We start from the raw sequence: 25,228 nt of genomic DNA, 5'->3' as shown, positions 1-25,228 counted from the left end.
AACTGATTTCTGTCTGTTGATTTTATATTCTGCCACTTTGCTGAATTCCTGTATGAGTTTTAGCAATTTTGGGGTAGAGTCTCTTGGGTTTTCCACATAGAGTGTCACGTCATCTGCAAATAGTGAGAGTTTGACTTCTTTGACATTTTGGATGCCTTTTATTTCTTTTTCTTGTCTCATTGCTGAGGCAAGGACCTCCAGTACTATGTTGAATATCTTGAATAATACTATGTTGAATAGCTGCTGTGTTCCTGACCTTAGGAGAAAAGCTCTAATTTTTTTCCCCATTGAGAATTTTATTCACTGTGGACTGTTCATATATGGTTTCTGTGATATTGAGGTATGGTCCCTCTATTCCTGTACTATGAAGAGCTTTTAATCAAGAAAAGATGTTGTACTTTGTCAAATGCTTTTTCTGCATCTATTGAGAATATCATATGATTCCTGGCCTTTATTTATGTACTGTATCACATAAGTTTATTTATGGATATTGAACTACCCTTGCAATCCAGGAATAAATCCCACTTGGTCATGGTGCATTATCTTTTTAATGTACTGTTGGATCCTATTGGCTAGTATCTTGGTGAGAAATTTGAATCCATGTTCATCAGGGATATTGGTTTATACTTCTCCTTTTTAATGGGGTCTTTGTCTGGTTTGGGGATCAAGGTAATGGTGGCTTCATAGAAAGAGTTTGGAAGGTTTCCTTCCATTCCTATTTTTTGAAACAGCTTCAGAAAATTCTTCTTGAAATTGTCTGGTAGAATTCCCCTGGGAAGCCATCCAGCCCTGGACTCTTATTTGTTGGGAGGTTTTTGATTACTGCTTCAATTTCCTTACTGGTTTTTGATTACTGCTTCAATTTCCTTACTGGGTCTGTTCAGGTTTTCTATTTCTTCCTGTTACAGTTTTGGTAGTTTTTACATCTCTGGTAATGCATCCCCTTTCTTACAGATTGACTAATTTGTTGGCATATAGTTGCTCATTATATGTTCTTATATGTGTTTGTATTTCTTCGGTATTGGTTGTGATCACTCCTCCTTCATTCATGGTTTTATTAATTTGGGTCCTTTCTCTTTTCTTTTTGATAAGTCTGGCTAGAGGCTTATAGATCTTATCAATTCTTTCAAGGAACCAGCTCCTAGTTTTGTTGATCTATTCTCCTGTTCTTTTGCTTTTGATTTCATTGATCTCTGCTCTAATCTTAATTAATTCTCTTCTCCTGCTGAGTTTAGGCTTTATTTCCTGTTCTTTCTCCAGCTCCTTAAGGTATAAGGTTAGGTTGTGTATTTGAGACCTTTCTTATTTCTTGAGAAAGGCTTGTATTGCTATATACTTCCCTCTAAGGGCTACCTTTACTGCATCCCTAAGGTTTTGAACTGTTGTGTTTTCATTTTATTTGTTTCTATGAATTTTTTTATTCCTTTTTAATTTCCTGGTTTACCCATTCATTCTTTAGTAGGATGCTCTTTAATCTCCATATACCTGAGTTCTTTCCAAATGTCCTCATGTCATGGAGTTCAGGTTTCAAAGCACTGTGGTCTGAAAATATGCCGGGAATGATGCTGGACTTTTAGTACCAGTTGAGACCTGATTTGTGACCCAGGAGGTGATCTATTCTGGACAGTGTTCCATGTGCACTCAGGAAGAATGTGTATTCTGTTGTTTTAGAATGGAATGCTTTGAATATATCTGTGTAGTCCATATGGTCCGGTATGTCATTCTAAGCCCTTGTTTCCTTGTCAATCTTTTGCTTAGATGATCTGTCCATTTCAGTGAGTGGGGTGTTAAAGTCCCTACTATTATTGTATTATCCCAATGTGTTTCTTTAATTTTGTTATTAATTGCTTTATACAATTGGCTGCTCCTGTGTTATGGGCATAAATATTTACAATATTTAGATCTTCTTGTTGGAGAGATCCTTTAATTATGGTAGTGACCTTTTTCTTCTCTTATTATAGTCTTTGGTTTAATATATGTTTTGTATGATATAAGGGTTGCTTTCTTTTGATATGCATTAACAAGATAAATGGTTTTCCACCCCCTCACTTTCAACTGGAGGTGTCTTTGGGTCTAAAATGAGTATCTCACAGACAGCATATCAATAGTTCTTGCGTTTTTACCCAATCTGATATCCTTTATCTTTTGATTTGGGCATTTAACCCATTTACACTCAGAATAACTTTTGAAAAATAGGTATTTAGTACTGTTGTATTACCTGTAAAGTCACTGTTTTTGTATATTGTGTTTTTTCCTTCTGGGCTCTCTGTTTGCTTAAAAGATCCCTTTTAATATTTCTTGTAGGCCTGTTTTGGTAATCACAAATTATTTTGTGATCATAATAATGGAAGTATTTTGTTTTTCCTGGAATATTTTTATCTCTTCTGTTTTGTATGACATCCTTGCTGGATAAAGTATTCTTGACTGTATATTTTTCTTTTTTAAAATTTTGTGTATTTATTTTTTAAGACAGAGCATGAGCTGGGTGGGGGACAGAGTTGGAACCAGAGTCTCCATTGAGCAGGGAGCCCAGTCTGGGACTTGATCCCAGGAATCTGAGATCAGGACCAGCTAAATATTTTTCTCTTTTAGCACCCTGAATATATCCTGCTACTCCCCTTTGGCCTACCAGTACTCTGTGGATCAGTTTACTGCCAATCTAATGTTTATACCCTTGTAGGTTAGAGACCTTTTGTCAGAAGCTGCTTTCAGGATTTTCTCTTTGTCTCTGAGATTTGCAAGTTTCCCTGTTATATGTCAGGGTGTTGACCTATTTTTATTCACTTTGACAGGGGTTCTCTGTGCCTCCTGGACTTAGATGCCTGTTTCCTTCCCCAGATTAGGAAAGTTTTCTGTTATAATTTGTTCCAATGTACCTTCTGCCCCTCTCTCTCTTTCCTCTTATTCTGGGATCCCTATTATTTTAATACTGCTTTGCTTTGTGGTATCACTTCTCTCTCAAAGTCTCCCCTGTGATCCAGTAGTTTTTAATCTCTCTTTTTCTCAGCTTCTTTATTCTCCATCATTAGTTCTTCTATATTATTAATTCACTCTTCTGCCTCATTTATCCTAGCATTAGAGCCTCCATTTCCATTTATTTTATCTCATTAATAGTCATTTTGATTTCCACATCATTAGATTTCAGTTCTTTTATTTCTCCAAAAAGGGAGTCTCTTCTATGTTTTTTTCAAGCCCAGTTAGTATCTTTATAATTGTTATTCTGAACTCTAGTTCCGACATCTTATGTCCATACTGATTAGGTCCTTGGCAGTCAGTGCTGTCTCTTGTTCTCCTTTTTGAGGTAAGTTTTTCTGTCTTGTCATTTTGTCCATAGAAGAATAGATGAACGAGAGAACAAAATACTAAGATAGCAACAATGACCCCAGAGAAATATACCCTAAACAAATCAGATGAGATCCAAAACCAGAAAAAAAAAGAAGGAACATAATCAGACAGGTGGGTGGACAGAACAGAGCCATACATTGGATCTTGTGTGTATTTTCATCTGTTTGTTAGAAAACTAGATGCTGGGCATCTGGGTGGCTCAGTCAGTTAAGCGTCTGCCTTCAACTCAGGTCATAATCCCAGGGTCCTGGATCAAGCCTGCATCAGGCTTCCTGCTCAGTGGGGAGCCTCCTTCTCCCTCTGCCCTCCTGCTGCTTCTGCTTGCTCTCTCTCTCTCTCATAAATAAATAAAATATTTTAAAAAAAAGAAGACTAGATGCCAAAATTCTAAATAAAAACTTATATATGTATAAAAATGGTATTAAATACAATGAAAGGATAGAATGTAACTGTAAAAATGGAAATAAAAAGGCAAAAAAAAGGAATATAAATAGACAGGTTTTATTTATTTATTTTATAAATTATTATTTTATAAATAAACAGAACAGAGCAATGCACTATATCCCAAGTGTATTTTGGTCAGTTTGTTAGAAGAATCTACACCTCAAAAGCGTAAAGAAAGAAAAGCTTATATATATATATATTTATACACACACACACACACACACACACACAAAATAAAATTAAATACATTGAAAGCATAGAATGTTACTGTAAAGATGAAAATTTAAAAAGACTTTAACAAAACAAAAATTAAAAGAAGAAAAAGAGGGCACCTGGGTGGCTCAGTCATTAGGCGTCTGCCTTCGACTCAGGTCATGATCTCAGGGTCCTGGGATCGAACCCCACATCGAGCTCCACATCGGGCTCCCTGCTCCTCAGGAAACCTGCTTCTTCCTCTCCCACTCCCCCTGCTTGTGTTCCCTTTCTTGCTGTGTCTCTGTCAAAGAAATAAATAAAATCTATTAAAAAAGAAAAAAAAGAAGAAAAAGAGAAACAATATAATCAAACAGGTGAGGAGAACAGAGCCAGAGACTAGATTCTGGATGTATTTAGGTCTCTCAGAAGAAACTGAATCCAAAATTGTTTAAAAATATATGTATATGTATATATTATATATATAATATATATTGTATATATAAATAAATACATGAAAATAAAATTAAATAGTGCAACCTCAGGGAAAAGCAGTCAGTCACTCCTGTCTCTCTGGTCTCTATCCTCTCTCTACGCTGACCCCAGCCTGTTACCAAGTGTTTCTTTCTCAGGAACATGACCCTGTTTTGAGTCTCCAAATCCTGCAGATTCCTGCAGCACACACCCGCAGTGCTCTTCCCCTGGAGAGGAAGGGGAATCTCCCCAGTTCTGCCACTTCTTGGGCCCTTGCTTATTGATCAGTCACCCGACGGTGCCATGGTTGGGGGTTTATAGCAATTCCAAGCTGAGAGCCCACTCTTGGTCTAGCTGATTACAACCAGCTTCCCACTTACAATGCCTGGGAACTCTGCCACACTCAGGCAACCCTGGTCTTCCTGTGAGCCCTCTGATCCTGAGACCACACTCTCCCACCTAGGATTCTGCCCCACTTCACCACCTGAGCACCTTTCAGGCAAGGCTGTCCCTCACTAAATCAGACTCCTAAAAGTTCCGATTTTGCGCTTCGCTGCTATATCACTTTCTGATAGCTGGCTTATGGAGGCTCCTTCCCCGCGTGGTTTATCTTCCCATATATCACCTTGGATTCACTTCTCCACATCTCCTGTCTTGCAAAGAGTGAACGCTTTTCTATTTGTAGAGCTGTAACTATTCTCTTCTTAGACCTCTGTTTGAGTTTGCAAGTGTTCAGAATGATTTGTAGCTGTCTAGTTGAATTCTTGGGACCAGATGAAACTAAGGTCTCCTACTCTGCTGTCCTGGACTCTTTCTTAATCTTTATAAACTTCTATGGTATCTTTATGTCATGTAGACATTTTCTTTTCTTAAACAATCTTGAGCTATTTAGTGGAGAAGATAGCAGGTGATCCTCTGACCTTGACTAGCGTTTTAGAGTTATCTGGGATTGACAGTGGAATTTTTCCTGGTACCAATTCTAGTGGTGGGATGGGGGGTTTCCCCCATACCAACAAGCAATTCTTATACACCAACAGGGTATTGTAATTCTGATACTATTTACCTAGAGATCTCACAGGTTAAGGGCTCCATCCTAAAAGAGTGCACCCCACCCTTACTTCACATGCCAGTAACAAAACCCTTTTGGTACCTGTGCTTCTGATCTACCAGCTACAGTTTGGAAGTTCCCACAACCACCTCCTTGTACTTCAGATGCCAGTCTAAAAAAACAACCTAGACTTCTGACTGGCTGTCTGTAAATCAGAGATTCTTCTAGCCCCTCTTTGGGTTTGATTTATTTGCCATAGTGGCTCAGAGAACTCAGGGAAACATTTTATTTATTAGATCACCAGTTTATTATAAGAGGACATAACTCAGAAACTGCTAGATAGAAGAGATGTATAGCGCAAAGTATGGGGAAAGGGCTCAGAGCCTCCAGGCCCTCTCCAGGCTTCCACTCTCTTGGTAGCTCCATAAATTCACCAACCTCAAAACTCTCCAAGCCCCACCCTTTTGACTTCATTACATAGGCATGACTAATTAAATCATTGGCCATTGGTGATTGAGTTATCCTACAGCCCCTCTTCCCTCTGGGAGGTCTGGGGATGGGACAAAAGTTCCCACCCTCTGAACACTTGGTTGACAACCAACCCCATCCTTAGATACTTCACAAAAGTCACCTCATTAACTTAACGAAAGACACCTTTTCACTCTCAGCACTTAGGAAATTCCAAGAGTTTGGGACCTGTGAGCCAGGAGCTGTGGAAGAAGACTAAATATATATGAGAAGTATATTTTGGTTATCTGAATAATCATACATAAAGATTTCTTATAAATTGCAATATCATACTTACCCTTTTGGTGAAACTACAGAGCCTGTTGGGTTGACATAAACCCTTGGAAGTCAGGAAGCCTGCAACCCTTCTCCCAGGACATTGAGCCTAATTTGTAATATACCAGGACTGCCATCTGGCTAGGCTCTTCCTTTTAGGCTTTCTCTGTATGAGTACAGGCCCTATTCAGAGTCAGTTGGCCTCTCAGTTTTCTGCCCAGAAGCTTCCTTTACAAAACTTTAAGCCTTCTGGAAGTATGGTATTTCAACCAGCATTATATTATGCATGTGTATTTAATTCATAGTTTTTTTAAAAGTTTGCTGCATACCCACTACCTGCATAGTTTTTGGCTAGCTGCTACATAGGACACATAAAAGAAGTGTAAAATAGATGAGACAGGGGTTTTTTTAGTTGATAGTAAAAAGGAGGATGTTTGTTCAAATATTAGAAGTAGGGGCACCTGGGTGGCTCAGTGGATTAAGCCTCTGCCTTCAGCCCAGGTCATGATCTCAGGGTTCTGGGATCGAGCCCTGCATCGGGCTCTCTGCTTAGCAGGGAGCCTGCTCCCTCACTCCCCCGCCTGCCACTCTGCCTACTTGGTATCTCTGTCTGTCAAATAAATAAATAAAATCTTTAAAAATATATATTACAAGTAAATGAAAGGCTGAATGTCCCAAGCAAATCATTGGCTAAGTTACAGTGGGGAAGAGTGAACAGAGGAGGTGCGATCAAAGAGAAAGGTTGCCACCCAGCTGGAAGGAATCCAGAAACCGGAATAGCATTTGTTCTAATTCTTCAAGGGTGAATATGATTGGTAGGAAGAACTGAGTCTCTATGTGGATTTCAGGCAAAGGACATGAGTTAAGTTGTTAAAAGATAAACTGAGGCATATTTAAAATTTTAAGAGTTTATTTGAGCAAAAATTTATTCTAGTTGGGCAGTGACAGGCTAGAAGTGGTTAGGAACTCTGCTGAGAGAAACCAGGGGATAAGCTTATATAGAGAAAGTGCAGAAGTGAAGAAAGGAAATTATTTGATTGGCTAAAGCTTAAAGCCTAGTTGGCTTTTTGTGGTTGGTATCCTTAGCATTTTGATTTTATGAATGGTCTATTGTTTTATTTCTTAATTCTTCTGCCCAGGTGTTCCTTGTAGCCTTTTCTACCTACAATAAATATGATTTAAAATTTTTATTTCATGAATAGTGACAAATCATATTACTTATCAGGTCTTAATTTTTGTTTTGTTTTAAAACCAGTGCATTATTATATAACATTTCTTTCTCTTGGTCATTTGTCTACTTAACAGCCTTCAGATTATTTCTGAAAGTAAAATATTTCTATAAGACTGTTAACAGGGTTCTAGTTCTTTTCCTTTGCCTACCCTGCCCTACTAATTAGAAGTGTTCTGGTAAGTAATTAATCAAAAAATTCAGAATTGGAAAGGGTAGTGGATAGGAGTGAGATTAGCTAAATTGTTTAAAGTCCTTTATTCGTTTTTTATTTTTTTAAAAGATTTTATTTATTTATTTGACAGAGAGAGAGAGATCACAAGTAGACAGAGAGGCAGGCAGAGAGAGAAAGAGAGAGGAAGCAGGCTCCCGCTGAGCAGAGAGCCCGATGTGGGACTCGATTCCAGGACCCTGAGATCATGACCTGAGCCAAAGGCAGAGGCTTAACCCACTGAGCCACCCAGGCGCCCCTTTATTTGTTTTTTAAAAAATTAAACTTATGATGTTTTTAGGTATTCTGCTAACCATATTATCTTAGTAAAAGGCCACCTTGTTAATTTTTATACATTGAACATATTTGTCTTTAAGTTATTTATAGACTTTCAAGAAACAATGTGTTAATGTTAAAATCTTATAATTTCTGTAGCTGTATTCTATATGTGCCACATATTTATATATGTTCTATATGAGATAATTATATATGCAAAAATATATAGACATACATACTTATATGTTGCTGATGTTTAGGGTGATAATTGATGCTCTTCAGTATGATGATGGATTAATATGCAGGCCTGTTTGTGACAACTGAAGAAAAACCAAGGTCTGCATGAACATAAATGATACATTTTTTACAGGTCCTGAGTTGTGTCCGCACAGAATGGGATCTACTGGATGTTCGCTTTGGCACCAAACAGCCTTATCAGGTGTTGACAGTGGAGAACTCCATCAGTGTAGACAAAGAGCCCATGGCTGACAGCTGCATCTATGAATGCGTTCGGAACAAAATCCAATGTATATCAGTAACTAGAATACCACTAAGATCAAAGGCCATTAGCTGCTGCAGGAATATTGCTGAAGACAAACTAATTTTGGGCTGTGAAGATTCTTCAGTAATTCTGTATGAAACTCACCGTAGAGTAACTCTCTTAGCCCAGGCTGAACTTTTGCCTTCATTAATAAGTTGCCACCCAAGTGGTGCCATTCTCCTAGTTGGCAGCAACCAAGGGGAGCTGCAGATTTTTGATATGGCTTTATCCCCAATTAACATCCAGCTCCTGGCCGAAGACCGCTCACCCAGCGAGACTCTACAGTTCAATAAATTCTTTGACATTTCCAGCAGTCTTGTTCAAATGCAGTGGATAGCTCCTCAGGTGGTTTCTCAGAAGCCAGAATGTGGGGACATCTATGATCTCCTCTTCCTCAGGTTTGACAGAGGACCTTTGGGTGCACTTTTGTTTAAACTTGGTAAGTCAAGAAAGTTGGTGAGTAAGTAAATTAAAATGTTCATGATGGTGACGTTATGATTAAGAGAATAAAACCATTCTAGAAATGGAGGTTTTCTATGTTATTCCATAAATAAGCTTGGCTTTCAGACATTTCATATAGTTCCTTTTTTTCTTTTTTCAAGTAATCTCTATGCCCAAACTCCCAACCCTGAGATCAACTCATGTGCTCTACCAACTGAGCCAGCCAGGTGCCCTCATATAGTTTCTTTAAGAAAGCTTTGTGGATGATTTTCTAAACGTTAAGGAACATTAGTGAACAATTTGGAAACTGCATTAATTGCCCATTGTGATGCACAAAAAACTTAAACTCCCACATTTTATATCCAAAATAAATACATACGTAGATATTTTAAAAGTACTTACTATGCCTGTTAAAAAGTTCTGTTTTGGGGCACCTGGCTGGCTTATTTGGTTAAGCGGCTGCCTTTGGTTCAGGTCATGATCCCAGGTCCTGGGAACGAGCCCCACATCAGGCTCCCTGCTCAGCGGGAAGCCTGCCTCTCTCTCTCCACTACTTGTACTCTCTTGTGTCAAATAAATAAATAAATAAATAAATTTTTTAAAAGTTCTGTGTTGTAGGAATAAAATGTTTTTTTCTATTTTCTATTATTTAGATAATAGGTATCCATTGCTTCCCAGACTGGAATGTGTAAGACAGATGTTTTAAACAAAGAGAAGTTGGGGCATCTGGGTGACTGAGCTGGTTGAGCAGCTGCCTTTGGCTCAGGTCATGATCCTGGAGTCTTGGGATCGAGTTTCACATTGGGCTCCCAGCTCCACAGGGAGTCTGCTTCTCTCTCTGACCTTCCCCCCTCTCATGCGCTCTCTCTTTCTCTCTCTCAAATAAATAAATAAAATCTTAAAAAAAAAAAAAAAGAATGTGACTGTTTGGAGAATTTGGTTAGAGAGTTGTATAACTTTTTTTTTGTTCCTTTAGATAAAAATATTGACAAAGATTTTTCAGTATTATGAAAATCATGTATTAATGTTGCCCATTTCAACCAGGAAACTTTTTTTTAATATATTAAATATTTTTAAGTAATCTCTACACCCAACGTGGGGCTTGAACTTACAACCTGAAGATGAAGGGTAGTATGTTCTACTGACTGAGCCATCAGGCACCCCTCAACCAGAAAACTTTGAAATAAAATTGTAGTAGTATGATTTATTTGTCTTTTGCAGTTTTGCCTTACCAGCTATGCCCTATAATATTCTTTAGGTAGTTTTGTATAACTTAGCATTCTTGAGAGAACCTCACTTAGATCAATTAATTAAAGCTAGATTTTAATTAATGCATATTATTGCAACTTGAAAACATAGAAAAGTAAATATATTTCTAAGCCTATTAGATGATTTGTTTCTGTCATACAAGTTAAGTTTTTAAAGACATTGTAGGATTTGTTAAATAGCTGTCAGTCTACTTTTTTTTGGTAACATATCTTAACCTCTGAAATTGAACCCATGAAATAAATCTAGTTGAAAATGACTTGATTAACCTGAAAGATATAATGAATATAATGTCAGGGCTATATTCTTTCCACATAATAAAAATGCAATTAAATATCTTTATAGTGTTCATGTTGTCCAAGAAAAAAATGTTTGGAATCTCGTTTATTGTAAAATAATCCAGTTCTACTTTGCCCAGCTACATGTTTAACAGTTGTATGTCTCCATACACAACACTCATTAAAGTGGATGTTAGATGTTTTGCATGTCTGTTAAAACACACACACACACACACACTCTCTCTCTCCCTCTCTCGCTCTCTCTCTGTCTCTCTAAATTACCCAGTTACCTGTCAAACAAAAGGCTGTCTGCCCACATATACCTAGCTTTTCTTCAGCCCTCCCTTGTGGGCCTACTCACAACAGCTTTGCAAAAAGCACAGCTTTCTCTTCCTATCTCTAGCACATTTGCCTTCTTACTAAAGTAAACAGGCTCTCAGTGTAGGGATTTAGAGGGCTTCCTGCTAATTGCCAGCTTGTAAACTTAATTGGACTGTCTCCCTGGGCACTGTTCCTAAATCAATTAGGCAATGAGTTGGCTGTCACCTCTTTTTCCCAAGAAGGTCTCTTGGAAGAGAATTATCCAATAGAAGTCAAGCATTCAAATGAAAAGGTGATAACTTCTGCAACTGACATTTATCATTTAATTTTATTTTCAATATGACTCTTAAGTTTTATGGGATAGGGGAAATTTTACAGGCTTACAGACTCCTTAAAAGATCTAAATATGGAGTTTCCCAGAATTTTTTAAAAATGTATTATAAGATTAATATTTATTACAGATTATTTTTTCTAGGAAGAGTTGATTCCTTGAAACAGTAGATTCCAACTAACAGATCTTTTTTTTTTTTTTAAGAAAACCCTGTTTAAAGAACAGATTTTTCCTAGGTTCTGCTACTAAATACATCCAAAAATTTTAATATACTTCTTGAATTAACACAGTGCTGATTCTGGGCATCCATGTGGAATTTTCATGTATAATTCAAGTTACTGCATATATAAACAGGTAGTTGCATGTGCAGTTTCTCCACTAGGGAGCATTTACGAGATTTTTTTCATAAGCTTGTTATGCAAGCCTTTGGAAAATTTGACATGCAAGGTGTAGCTCACAATTTAAGAAGCTGACATAGATCATAGTTTAAAATAGAATGCTGTCATATGTAAACGTGGTAGTGGCTGGTGCCAATATGCTAAGATTTTTGGAGTTTGACTTTTAGAATAGGTCAGTGTAATGTTGAAGGAAAACTTTTGTTCCAAGGCTAGGACTTCCATTCTAAATCCTTATAATCATCACACAAATGTTTCGGGTGAATAAAAGGCCACCACTACTGTTAGAAGAATTTGAAGAGCATGTCTTCCTCAGGAGAGAGCCAGAAGTATCATCCTCCCGCATGGAAGCCAGGAGGTCCTGTTTTATGTAAAGCAAAATGTAATCAGATTTCTTTGCTTGGCAGTCATTGTCCCATATTTCCACATATGTAGACTGAAATTAATTTTCAAAAGAGGAGTCCCTAATTATATTACAGAGATATTAAAGCTTTTGCATTCTCATCAGTACCTTTTTCAACTTTCACTGCTCTCTTTAAACTCATATGATTAGCTCCCTGCCCTCTCAACAGAGAGTCTTACCTTTTAATTGGCACTTCACTAAGTTTATCTGCTCCTCACCACCTACCCACTCCCCTAATCAACAATTTACCTTGAACATAAATCTTACTATCATGGATATAAATCTTTCCTTCTCAATGCAGTGGAAGAGGAGCCCTTCCTCTTATCTAAGACTAATTCCACCACTAGTTCCAGTCTGGATCCCACTACATTCCTATGGATCCCTTTATGTTGTCATCCTCCCCACTTCACTTGTGAATCTTGTTACACCAGTAGATATAGGCCCAGTCCATACCATAAAACAAACATCTCTTCCTTAAAATTGTTTCTCCTGTTACTAATCAAATGGTCTTTCTTCTTTTCATAGTCAGACTCACTGAAATAATAATGAACACTGACTTTCTCTGCGTCTTCACTTCCCATTCAGTCCTCACAGTACCAAATTTTGACCTGAATCTTTAGTCTCCTGGAACTGCTCTTGGAAAGGTCACCAGAGACTTCCTACTTGATATATATATATATATAGATATAGCTATATATCTATATATATATATATCAAGTAGGAAGTCTTTGGTGACCTTTCCAAGAGCAGATATATAGATATATCTATATATATAAAGAAAAAATATATATCCTACTTGATATATATATATATCAATATATATCCTACTTGATATATATATCAAGTAGGATATATATTTTTTCTTTATTTTTATTTATTTATTTATTTATTTATTTAGTGTTACTTGATGACTTTTCAGCATTTGATGCTTGCTGACCCCTTTTACTGTCACAGAATTCTCATCATACTGCCCTCTGTGATCCGAGATACACCTTTTCATCACTTTTTCATACTCTTCTTCTGGATACTCATGAATATGTTGAGGCTCCCTAAGGTTCCATTTTTAGCTCTCCTCCCATTTTATACAGAGTGAGAGTTTCTAATTTTCTTTCTCCCAAACCTGTTTCTTCTCTTATATTCTCCATTTTGGTGGATGGTACAGTTACTCAGATGGAATCCCAAGTCAGAAATCATCTTAGAATCCTTCCTCACCCGAATGCCATATTCAGTCAGTGGCCAAATCCCATCAGTTCTACCTTCTAATACTCTCAGAAACATCTCTTTTCAGCCTTACTGTCATGACCTAAATCTCGACCTTCCCTGTTTTCAAGCAGTGATCAAGTTAGTAGCTTTCTGTCTGTAATATTCTGCCTTCCAATCTTCTCATTCTGCCCCACAGTTAATCCCCTGAACTGCCACCAGAGTGATCTAACTGCAGATTTGGTCATGGCCTGAAATCCTTCAGTGGTTGATAAACCTTTGTTTGCCTCTCGGGCTTCATTTCCCCAGCTGTTTTTGCAGGAGTGTAGCTCCCCATCCACGGCATGTGCTCTCACACCCTCTCTTTCCCATGGTGGTTTCAATAGTATTCCATCCCCCTGGAGTGCCCATCTAGTGCTCTAACTAGAGCCTGCAAAGTTGGGAAAAGGTTAAATCTTCTAGTGATTATATCAAGCAAGAAATAATTAAAACTAACCTTTTCCTTCTCATAGGATTTTGAAAAGCAAAGTCAAAATGTGTGTGTGTGTGTGTGTGTTGTGTGTTACTCTGTCTAAAAAACAAGTAGTATGATTTTTCTCTTAATATTTTTGTGGGAAGTATGTTTTCTTCCAAAGAGTTATTTTTAATGAACTATTGAAATATTACAATTTACCCAAGTGGTAATTGGGGGTAATTTATTGCTGGAAAGAATGTCAGATAATTTATTAGATGCCTACTCATCTTAAAATTGGATCTCATATTATTTGAAATGGACTGTTATTCCAAATAGTCCAGATAGCATTCTGCTTTCTTTAAACTAGACTGATGATGGGTTTTTAAATCAAGTTTATTGGGATATCATTTATATAAAATAAAATGTACCCGTGCCAGATGTACAGTTTAATGAGTTTTAACCAATATATATTCCCATGATTATCACTACAATCAAGATACAGAACATTTCCATTACCAGAATTTCTCCCAAACCCCTTTGCAGCCGTTCCCCATCTTCCTCAAACCTAAAGAGCACTGACCTGCTTTCTGTCATTACTGGTTAGATTTGCTTTTTCTAAATTTCATAGAAAACAACTCATAAAGTAGATTTTTTAAGGTCTTACTACTTTCACTCAGCATTTATCTGTGAGAATCTTCCATATTAATGTGTATATCTGTAAATTTTCTAAGTAATAATACTGAGTAATACTCCATTGTATAGATAAACCACAATTTGTATATTGTTCCACGTGTTAATGGACATTTGGGTTTTTTTCCAGATTTAAGCTAATATCAATAAAAATACCAGTACTTTTGTGTATACTTCTTTATATTGACATATGTTTTAATTTCTCTTGGGAGAAACAGGAGTAGAATGACTGGGCCATAGGTTAAGTGTATGTTTAACTGAAGAAGAAACTATTTTGGAGTTCTAGTTACTCTATATCCTAACACTTAGCATTAATGGTCTTTTTAATTTGGGGTGTTCTAATGGGTTTGTAATGGTGTTAATTTGCATTTCCCTGATGACTGTTGAAGTTGAGCTTAATTTTATATGCTTACTTGCCATGTATCTTCTCTAATGAAGTATGTCTTCAAATCTTTTGCCCAAATTTAGTTGGATTGTTTATTATTGAGTTCTAATTTTTATATACTGAATACAAGTTCTTTGTAGGTTACTAGTATTATGATATTTTCTTCCAGCTTGTTATTACCTTTTCATTTACTTAATAGTGTGTTTCAGGTAGCAGAAGCTTTTAATTTTAATGAAATTCTATTAAATTTCTTTATGACTTGTGTTTTTCATGTACTCTATGAAGTATTTGTCTAACCCTGTTTTCTTCTAGAGGTTTTAGGGTTTTAGCTCTTAGAGTTAGGTTTATGATCTGTTTCAAGTTAATTTATTGCATATGGCATGAGGCATGGATTGAAATTAATTTTTAAATATGAATATTCATTTGTCCCAGACCCAATTGTTGGAAAGATTGATCTTTCTCTGTTGAATTGCCTTGACCATTTATGTTTCTATGAACAGACTCTATTTTCTCCCACTATTCTACCTATACTTCAGTGAGTACCACACTGTCTTAATTACTGTAGTTTTACAGTTAAGTCTTGAAATCAAGTACTGTTCTCCAACTTTGTTCTTTTTCAGAATTGCTTGGCTACTCTAGATTCTTTGAATTTTTATGTGTATTTTAAAATGAACTTGTCAGTCTCATAAAAACACTTGAGATTTTGATTGGGATTATGTTGAATCTATAGTTCAATTTGGGTTGGAATGGCAATTTAACAGTATTGAGTCTTTCAATCTGTGAACATAGTATCTCTCTGTACTTATTCAGATCTTTTAAAATTTCACTCAGCAGTGTTTTTCAAATTGTAAATATCTTACATATATTTTGTTCATGGTTTTGGGTGCTACTGTATTATACTATACACTGTATAATATTTTAATACTGTATAGTATTAGTCCTATGTATTATTTTAATACTGTATGGCATGAACACTGTAAAGTATTTTTAATTATAATATTGCATAGTATTTTAATTGCATAGTATTTTAAATTATAATTTTAATTGTTCATTGGGATTACATATAAATAAAATTTTAAAATATTGCCCATGTATTCTGCAACCCTGTTAAACTCATTTCTTCATTGTAACATTTTTGTAGATTCTTTAGGACTTTCTGAGATGACTATAACAATAGCAATTAAAAACAGTTTTATATCTTCTTATTTAACCTGTATGTCCTTTATTTTGGTTTCTTCCCTTATTATATTAGCTAGAATCTCTAGTATAATATTAAATTGAAGTGGCAAGAGAGGACATCCTTGCTTTGTTTCTGATCTTAGGCAGAAAGCATTTAGTTTTTTCACTATAAGTATTATGTTATTAGGTTGAGGAAGTCCCCTTACCTTCCTGGTTGGCTGAGATGCATTATCTTTAGTGGATATTGAATTTTTTCAGGTGCTCTTTTTTGCATCAGTTGAAATGATCATGTTTTTTCTGGTCATATAGTGAATTATATTGATTAGTTTCCAGATGTTTCAATGGCCTTGCAGTTGTGGGATAAATCTCTCTTGTTCATGATACATGATCTTTTTAATATATTGCTGGACTTGCTAATATTTTGTTAAGGTTTTTTGTATCTATTTATGGGAGATTTTGGTCTATTGTTTTTCTTTTTCTGTGATGTTGCTTTCATTTTTTTATATCAGTGTAATGCTAACATCATGAAATGAGTTCTCAGGCGCTCCCTCTTCTTATATTTTGAGTTGTGTAGAGTTGATATTATTTCTTCTTTTGATGTTTGAGAGAATTCACCAATAAAGGCATCTGGGCATGCAGGTTTTTGTGTATGTGTGAGCACATGCATGTATGTGTTTGTGCATAAAAGTTCTTTAACTATGAATTCAAATTTAAATTATACAGAGTCAAGTTATTTATTCCTTCTTGAAAGAGCTTTGAGAGTTTGGATCTTTCAAGGAATCCATTTCACTTAAATTATATTTATTTGTTTAAAGTTATCCATATCAATCACTATTATTTTTTAATGTCTATAGTTCTATAGTTTCTTGATTTTGGTAAGTTGTGTCGGATCTCTTTTTTTATCAATTTAGACAGATGTTGGTCAATTTTACTGATCATTTCAAAGAACTATCTGTTGATTTCATTGGTATTCTTTATTTTCTATTTCTTATTTTCATCATTTCCATCCTTCCATTTACTTCAGGGGTAATTTGCTCTTCTTTCCAGAGATTCTTAAAGTTTGGATTGTTGATTTTAGATCTTTCTTCTTTTCTAATTAAAAAATATTTAAAGCTAGAAGTTTCCCTCTAAATACTGCTGTAGCTGCATCTCACAAATTTCAGTGTTGTATTTTTATTTTTACTCATTTCAAAATATTTTTTAATTTACTTTGTGATTTCTTCTCTATTTTTATTAATATTATTATTATTTTTTAGTAATCTCTACCCCTAACATGGGGCTGGAACTCGTAACCCTGAGATCAAGAGTTGTATGCTCTACTGAATAAGCCACTCCGGTTCCCCTGTGATTTCTTCTTTAAATCATAGTTTGTTTACTTATTTATTTAACATTTTATTTATCCAAAAGAGAGGTGGAGAGAGCACAAGTAGGGGAAGAGTCAGAAGGGGAGAGAAAGGGACAGTCAGACTTCCTGCTGAGCAGGGAGCCCAATGTGGGGCTCCATCCAAGGACCCTGAGATCATGACCTGAGACCTGAGCTAAAGTCATACTTTTAACCACCCAGGTACCCCTAAGTCATAGTTTGTTTGTTTTAAAGAATGTTGATTAATTTCTAAATGTTTGGAGAACTTCCAGACATCTTTTTTTATTGATATCTATTTTAATTTCTGTTATGGTCAGAGAAACTACTCTGTATGATTTCAAAGCAGCTAAATTTATTGAGGCTTGTTTTATCGCCCTGAATATACCCTATCTTGGTTGATAGTCTATGTACATATAAAAAGAATGTGTAGTTTGCTGTTTTGGGGTGAAATATTTTATAAATGTAAGGTCAAATTCATTGATAGTGTTTTTCCAATATTTTCTATTTTTGCTGATTCTGTTTACCTGTTCTCTCAATTAGGGAGAAATGCTGAAATCTCCAATTATAATTGTGGTTTTGATTCTTTCTTCTCTTAGTTCTATCACTCTTTGCTTTATTATTTCAAACTTTGTTATTAGGTACATTTAAAGATTGTTATGATTCTTCATGAATTTTCAACTCTTTATTATGAAGATATAGAATTTTAGTTTAATTCATTTTTTCTTTAAGATTTTATTTATTTATTTGCCAGAGAGAGAGAGAGGAGCGAGAGTGAGCACAAGTAGCCAGAGAGGCAGGCAGAGGCAGAGAGAGAAGCAGGCTCCCCGCCGAGCAAGGAGCCCGATGTGGGACTCGATCCCAGGACACTGGGATCATGACCTGAGCCGAAGGCAGCTGCTTAACCAACTGAGCCACCCAGGCGTCCCTAGTTTAATTCATTTTTATTTCAGCATTTTAAAAAATCCTGCTTTGTCTTTTGGCTTACATGATTTCAGAAGCAAAGGTTTCAGTTTTTCATAACTTTTTATGTGTGTCCTTTTCTTTGGCTACTTTTAAAGATTTTCTCTTTATCACCTTTTAAGCAATTTGATTATGACTATATTTTAGTCTTTTTACTTGACAGGTCAGTTCCTTCTCTTGCTAGAAGTATTGCTTAGGGTATAGATGGAGTAAACAGATTTCAGATACTTTTGGTTCCCTATAAAATTCCTACACATTAGTATCTACTGCCAAAGAACCACCCTAATTTATGAGAGCTTCCAGTGCTTGATTGCAGGCTCATGAAGGCTTTTGGATAGTACCATTCATTGATTCTACCAACACAAAAAGAATAATGAGGTTTTATTGCTTAGTATAGTCAGGGCAATTCCCCAGATTCCCTATCAAGTTGAGTCCTGTCAGATATAGCACAAATTCTCATTTTGATGTGACTTGAAGTTAATATGAAGAATTTCGGCATCTTTCTTATGAACTAATATACTTTTAAAAATCCTAAATCCTATAACTATTCCAGCTAAATGATGATGATGATAGTAATAAAAAGAATTGCAGTAATATATTATATGCTTTACAACTTACAAATAACTTCACATACATTTTCTCATTTAGCTTTATGATTATTTGTACTGAGATGAGAAGTTTTTATAGACTCAGTCTAATCAGTATACATTGGCTGAAGAAAAGGATTTTATAGCCAGCCATTTTTGAAAGAGTTAAAAAAATGCTCAAAAGCCCTAATACTGTCATTTAATTGCACAAAAATCATTAGTTTATTAGTTTCAAATGAGATCAAGCCTATATAAAAATGACAAAATGAAATTAGAACAGAATGAATCACTTTTTTTTTTTGTAGTCTTGGTCCTCTAAGATTGGAATTAGATTTTCTTTCATTTTGGAAGGACAAACAAATGTGTTTATATTATACCAAGAATATTTCTAAGTAAATATTAGTTGTGAAGGGCATCACTAGCAGGATTAATACTGAGCATTTCTTACTTCAATAGAGTAGTCTTTAAATGCCAATTTAAGATAAATTAGTATGTGGTAGCTATGAAAAAACGATTAATTGAAAGTACCCATTAATAAAAACAGACTTAAAAGTATTTATATAGTCATATTTGTCAGGATATGTGTACTTACCCACACCCACACCAAATATGTGGGGCTGACAACTAGAAACAACCTAGAACTGATAAATCTGATTGGTAAGAATTGTGTTCACATCAAAAAAACTGTCTTTAAATGTATACAACAGAGGTCTAAATAACTGATGGGAAAAATAGAGTTAACTATTGTGGTCTACCTAAACATCCTTCTCATGTTTATTCATTTTTAGTGTAAGTTTCCATTATGTTGAGTACAAATTAATTAATGCTGAATGATAGGCATGAGATAGATGGAGTTGGTAGCTGGTATTCAAAATGAAGATTTAACCAAAGAATTACTATTGGTCTTGCCAATCCCACATTTCTAGCACTTATGCAAGAAATGATTACTGTTTTTTTCCTTTAAGGAAATGTTAACTGTGTTTTTGTTAGTCTACTTTTTATTTTTAGAAGAATCACTTGGTTTTACTTTTTTTGTGACAGGTATCTTCACACGAGGAAAGCTGGGCCTGACAGACATCATATTCCAGTACATTCATTGTGATGAGATCTGTGAGGCAATAAACATCCTGAGCAGTATGGACTGGGACACACTGGGCCACCAGTGCTTTATCAGCATGAGTGCCATTGTAAACCATCTTCTTAGACAAAAGCTCACTCCAGAGAGAGAAGGTCAGACATGAAGTGTATTTCATAAGTTGGTTGTGTATGTATATGAAGTAGGTTTTATTGAATCAGTTATCTTTTGAGGATTTTTTGAGTTATGTTATTGGAGACCAAAAGACAAAAATGTTAATGCCCTATTAAAACTGACAAGATCAGATAACCAAATAATTATATGGTACTTTACTGTATAGTATTTGTCAACATAAAGAGTAATGTGTTTGTATACCTATGTTGGAACTCACAATGCAGTCATTGTACTTTTCAGTCTAAGTTCATGTGTGCAATATGCTCAAATTTCAAACTTTAATCAAGAATTTCAGGTACTTACTAATGGTATCCAGAAAAAAAAATTTCATGTACTTTTGGGGTCTGGGCGGCTCGGTTGGTTTACCTTCTGACTTGATTTCAGCTCAGGTCATGATCCCTGAGTGGTGAGATGGAGCCCAGCGTTAGGCTCTGGGCTGAGCAGAGAGGCTCCTTGTCCCTCTTTCTCCCCCACTACTCCTCCCCCTGCACCTGCACATGCAGTTACTCTCTCAAATAAATAAATAAATAAATCTTAAAAAAAAATAAAAAGGGAAAAAAGATTTACATGTATTCTCTAGGGTCTGGTAGACAAAGGCCCCCAAACAAAGTCCTTATTCTTCCTTCACTTTAGACATAAATATTTTTCTGTCCCACCCAAGTCTTTTGTCCAGAGAATAGTCCTTACCACTGATTGTGTTTGAGTGTGAGTGAGAGAGAGAGAGAGAGAGAGATTGAGAATTGTAGCTCCGGCAGCTGTTCCTTGTTTTCATTCTAACTGGTAGTTCTGATAACCCTCTGCCTGCTTGGATTTCTCTACTTTCGAAACCTTAGTAATTCTGCCCATAGGATCTTGGATAAGACACTGTTTTGTCTCTCTCTCTCTCTCTCTTTTTTTTTTTAAAGTAAGCTGTAGGTCCAACATGGGACTTAAACTCATGACCCTGTAATCAGAGTTGCATGCTCTACCAACTGGAGGCAGCCAGGCACCCTCAGATATGACACTGTTTTAAAAAAAGGGGGGCAATAAAGTGCCACATACAATAATGAAATTCATTTTCATATTTGCCAATTATCCACTGTATGATATTTTATTTAAGTCATTTACTTAATATAAAATGCAGCTAAATGTTCTTGCACCTGGATCTTTATTTCAAATCTTTGCAGGAAGCATTGACATTAATGATGAGAATTCCTAGCCAATGAGAAACTGTCCCTAGGTAATTTATAAGATAGAGAAAACAGGAAATATGTCAAAAGGTCTTTGCTGAAGAGCTTTTTTCCCTACTATTTTCTTTGAATGTTTATAGATTTTCTTATTCCATTTTATTACATGGTGTTTAGATAAAAATCTATACAGAGCCTTCATTGTAGTAGTTTTTTGTTTGTTTGTTTGTTTGTTTTTTGTTGTTGTTGTTTTTTTAAGATTTTATTTATTTATTTGACAGACAGAGATCACAAGTAGGCAGAGAGGCAGGCAAAAGGAGAGGGAGGAAGTAGGCTCCCCGCCCAGCAGAGAGCCTGATCCCAGGACCCTGAGATCATGACCTGAGCCGAAGGCAGAGACTTTAACCCACTGAGCCACCCAGGTGCCCCCGTTGTAGTAATTTTAGAGGGCGTGTTCCTTCAGGAAGTTCACATCATGGGATTTGTCCAACTCACAGGAGGCCCACAATAAATATTTAATGTTAATTGAATGTGCTTTTTGGAGGTAGTCCAGTCCCTCTGTGGAGGGTCCAGTATTTCTACAATGAGAAAATGCCTAGCACAGACGGTGCTTGGCCTACTGTAGGTACTCAATGAATATTAGTTAAAAATAAAAAGTATAACTTCAAAATGCTAGATATTACTGTAATATGTCTGCCTACAGAGTTATCTTAAGTATTTATATGTTATATTGGTACACTCTCAAGATTAGGTACATAGTAGGAAAACAAAAAGGCAGAGTCCGTAAAGATAACTTGTTACGGTATACACAATCTATACAAGAGCTCCTAAATTTACAGTTGGGGAATTATAGAGAAAATAAAATACTGACTCTCCCTCAGGACACTGAGAAATTGCTAGCACATTGGTGAATTTGTGTTGTAAGAAAGATTATTAGGGAATTCACAAATGGGCATTATTAGATTCTTGCTTTAATAAAGGATATTTTCAAGGAGCTGTTCTTGGGAAGGTAGGGAAATAAAAAGTTTGTATGATACTAGGCTATTAAAACACTTGCATGATGCTGGATTATTGGAATATGTACATTTCAAGTAGAAATATGCATTATTCCTCAAGTAAACTGTAAAATACATTTCTAAAACATTCAGAATTCTTCTGTATTGATATTTATTCTATCTGAATCTAGCAAATTTGACATGGTAATTTGTTTTCCTTTTATTAGTGGAACCCATTGAGCTCTTTTATTTGTAGCTGTGTTGTGGTTATCTTTGAGATTTTCATTTCTGCCTTAAACATCAAGCTGGGCTATCTAATGAATCTATAACTGTGCTGGGAGTTATGAGTATTCCATGTAGGCTTGAACATTTCAGAAGTACATGCTGTCAAGAAAACAAGCAATGGCAAGAGGATCTGGCTTGTTTTCACAATAGCATTGCTGTATTCAATTTTAATCTAAATTGACTGCTGCTTTGAAAGAAAATACCCCTAAAGTTCATCTTACTTTACTGTCTAGATTTGAGATTAAAAGAAAGAAATTACTAACAGCTTAGCCAAGTCCATAGCAATTACTCTGATGAGGTATTTAATACTTTCAAACCCAAATATGCCTAAAACTAAAGAGTTTTGCTAAATAAGAAATTGTTTATTCAGTCCAGCACTAGTAGCATAAAAACCAACGGAGTCTTACTGTGAACCGTAGCATTCTCCTCCAACTTTCACCATTACTATAATTATTTAACTTCTAGGTATTTCTGGGAGAAAACACACCAAAGGCATGGCTTGGTAAAATTATGAAGTAGGCAGAATGTGCCTTTTTCTCCCAATCTCTAGCCCTCTGGTTTATCAAAACTTGCTCTCCAATCCTTTTTTTTCTAGAAAGGTGTCAGTTGAGCTAATCCAAGAGCGGATTAGCATGTCATCCCTCCCAGGGGTATTAGCTTTCACACGTGGACAAAAACAGCAATCTTGTTTTTTAGGGTGAGATTTAGGGAAAGTATGGGGACTTTCACTGTTTCTTTAAAATTGTCTTAGAAAGATATTATTACTCCAATAGGGATATTTTCATTTATATTATTTTTAAAGCACTTCTAATACTTATTTCAATTCCCAATGCAAAAAAGTTTGTTTTCTCCTTTCAGTTAAAGAGAATAAATGTTGAGCACACTGTGAATTGATTTTACTGGAAATACTAGTTCAAACTGTGTTACTTTGATGAGTCACTGTTTTAATTATCCATTTGTGGTGAGAGGTTGATTCATTATGGATTTCTTCAGTTTTGACAGCTTTTTGTTGCTCAGAGTCATTGTCAGCTTTGCCTCAAGTGAAAGTTTATACACAGGTTTGTTTTTGTACCAGCTGTCATATTTTAATTTCATCTTTCCTGCAACAAGCTCACATTTCATCCAAGTTTGCAAAACCTGACTGACTGCAAACATGAGTATTCTGTTGTAATTGAAGGAGTTTCACTTGTTTTAGTGCTGCTATGTTTGAATTCCACAGCACAGCTTGAGGCAAGCCTTGGAACCTTTTATGCTCCAACAAGACCACTCCTGGATACAACTATATTGGAATATAGAGACGAAATCAGCAAATATGCAAGAAGATTCTTTCATCACTTGCTCAGGTGAACAATGTCTTGGAATTGATGAGTGTCAGACTAATTACCTATTTAATGAGCCATTTTCTTTAATTAGAATATTCCATAATTAGGCTGTTTTCTAATAGTCCATTCCTAAGAAAAAAAAACAAATCTCCTTTTGATATTCTTTAATTTCTTCTTGTTTTCCTTTTAAGGAATATATTTGAATATTGTTTAGGGCTTTTATATCATCAGTACATTTGAATATAACTTCCCCTTTAATATGAAATCAAATAGTACTAATTATGTATATTCAATTTTGGAGAGGGGTAAGTCAGTTTTAAAATATTCATTGTGCTCTTAGCACTAGAGAAATGTTTTAGTTTTAAATGAAAATAAAAATATAAATGTACTATAAAGCTCTGAGATAGTCATTGGTTTGCTTTACTTTCAGAATTACTATAGAAAGATTTGTCTGTTGTCCTCTCATATAATGTGGCAAGTTCCTAGTCCCACTGTGCCTCATTTTCACTAAAGGTTAGAATAGATTTCTTTAATCTTAGGGATTTTATGAAAAATTAGATAATAATGTCAAATCACTCTGAGAAAAAGACTGTAGAAGTTGAAGGACAAGTACATAGCATATTCCATATAATAAAGTTCAAAAAGCAGATGGATGGATGGATGGATGGATGGAAAGAGAATTGATGGATATAGATAGATGATGATTAGATAGTTTAAGGATACATATAAATGTGTCAGTGCTATAAATAAAATCAAAGAAGTGATTAGCACAAAATTTAGGATAATATAGGGTAAGTTAAGAGAAATACAGGAATTGGTACATGGGAGCCTCCAAAGTATTAGTAATGTTTCATTTTTTTAACATGAGCAGAATATATAACAGGGCCCATTAAAATTATTATTCTTTTAATTGAATATATATTGTATACTTTTATATATGATGTATTTTATAACAGGAGGTAATAGAATTAACTTCATATACCAAAAGGATATACTACTTCGAGTTGAATATTGATTTTATTTATAATCTGTTATACTTCTTTTTAACTCTTTCAAGCAAATTTATGTATAGTGTCTCCTTTTTTTCTCAGAACAACCCTGTAAAGAGGGTATTATCATTTGACAAATAAACTATTTATTAAGTGGCACTTTAATCTCTACCCAGTAGGGAAGCCTTTGGAAAGGGAAGTCTTTGTGGAAGCTGAGAAATGTTAATATATTGCTTGAATCACAATCTGTGATTGAATCTTGCCTTTTCATCTGAATGACTTTAACATATTTCAAGAGACTCTTCATCCTGAATGAAGCAGTCTTCTATATGTGAACATATGCCAAAAATATTGGGACCAATGTCACATTTATTTGGACGTAGGGCTTTGTTCTTTGCTCTGACTATATTTTGTTTTCCTTGTTTCT

At 35.4% G+C, this 25,228-nt stretch overlaps 1 protein-coding gene across 4 annotated transcripts in view; it reads left to right on the top strand.

Moving 5' to 3' along the window:
- The window catches only part of LOC122916524 (WD repeat containing planar cell polarity effector), a 455,082-nt gene that overhangs the window by 195,062 nt on the left and 234,792 nt on the right, over window positions 1-25,228 (top strand). For all 4 annotated transcript variants that reach the window (XM_044264070.1, XM_044264072.1, XM_044264073.1 and 1 more), the window contains exons 10-12: window positions 8,372-8,981; window positions 19,837-20,025; window positions 23,710-23,833. In XM_044264070.1, the coding sequence (XP_044120005.1) occupies window positions 8,372-8,981; window positions 19,837-20,025; window positions 23,710-23,833 (923 nt within the window). The remainder of the gene's footprint in view (window positions 1-8,371; window positions 8,982-19,836; window positions 20,026-23,709; window positions 23,834-25,228) is intronic.

The sequence above is a fragment of the Neovison vison genome, chromosome 8, assembly GCF_020171115.1.
Source record: "Neovison vison isolate M4711 chromosome 8, ASM_NN_V1, whole genome shotgun sequence".
Classification (NCBI taxonomy): Eukaryota; Metazoa; Chordata; class Mammalia; order Carnivora; family Mustelidae; genus Neogale; species Neogale vison.
This window is presented reverse-complemented; position numbering and strand designations above follow the sequence as displayed.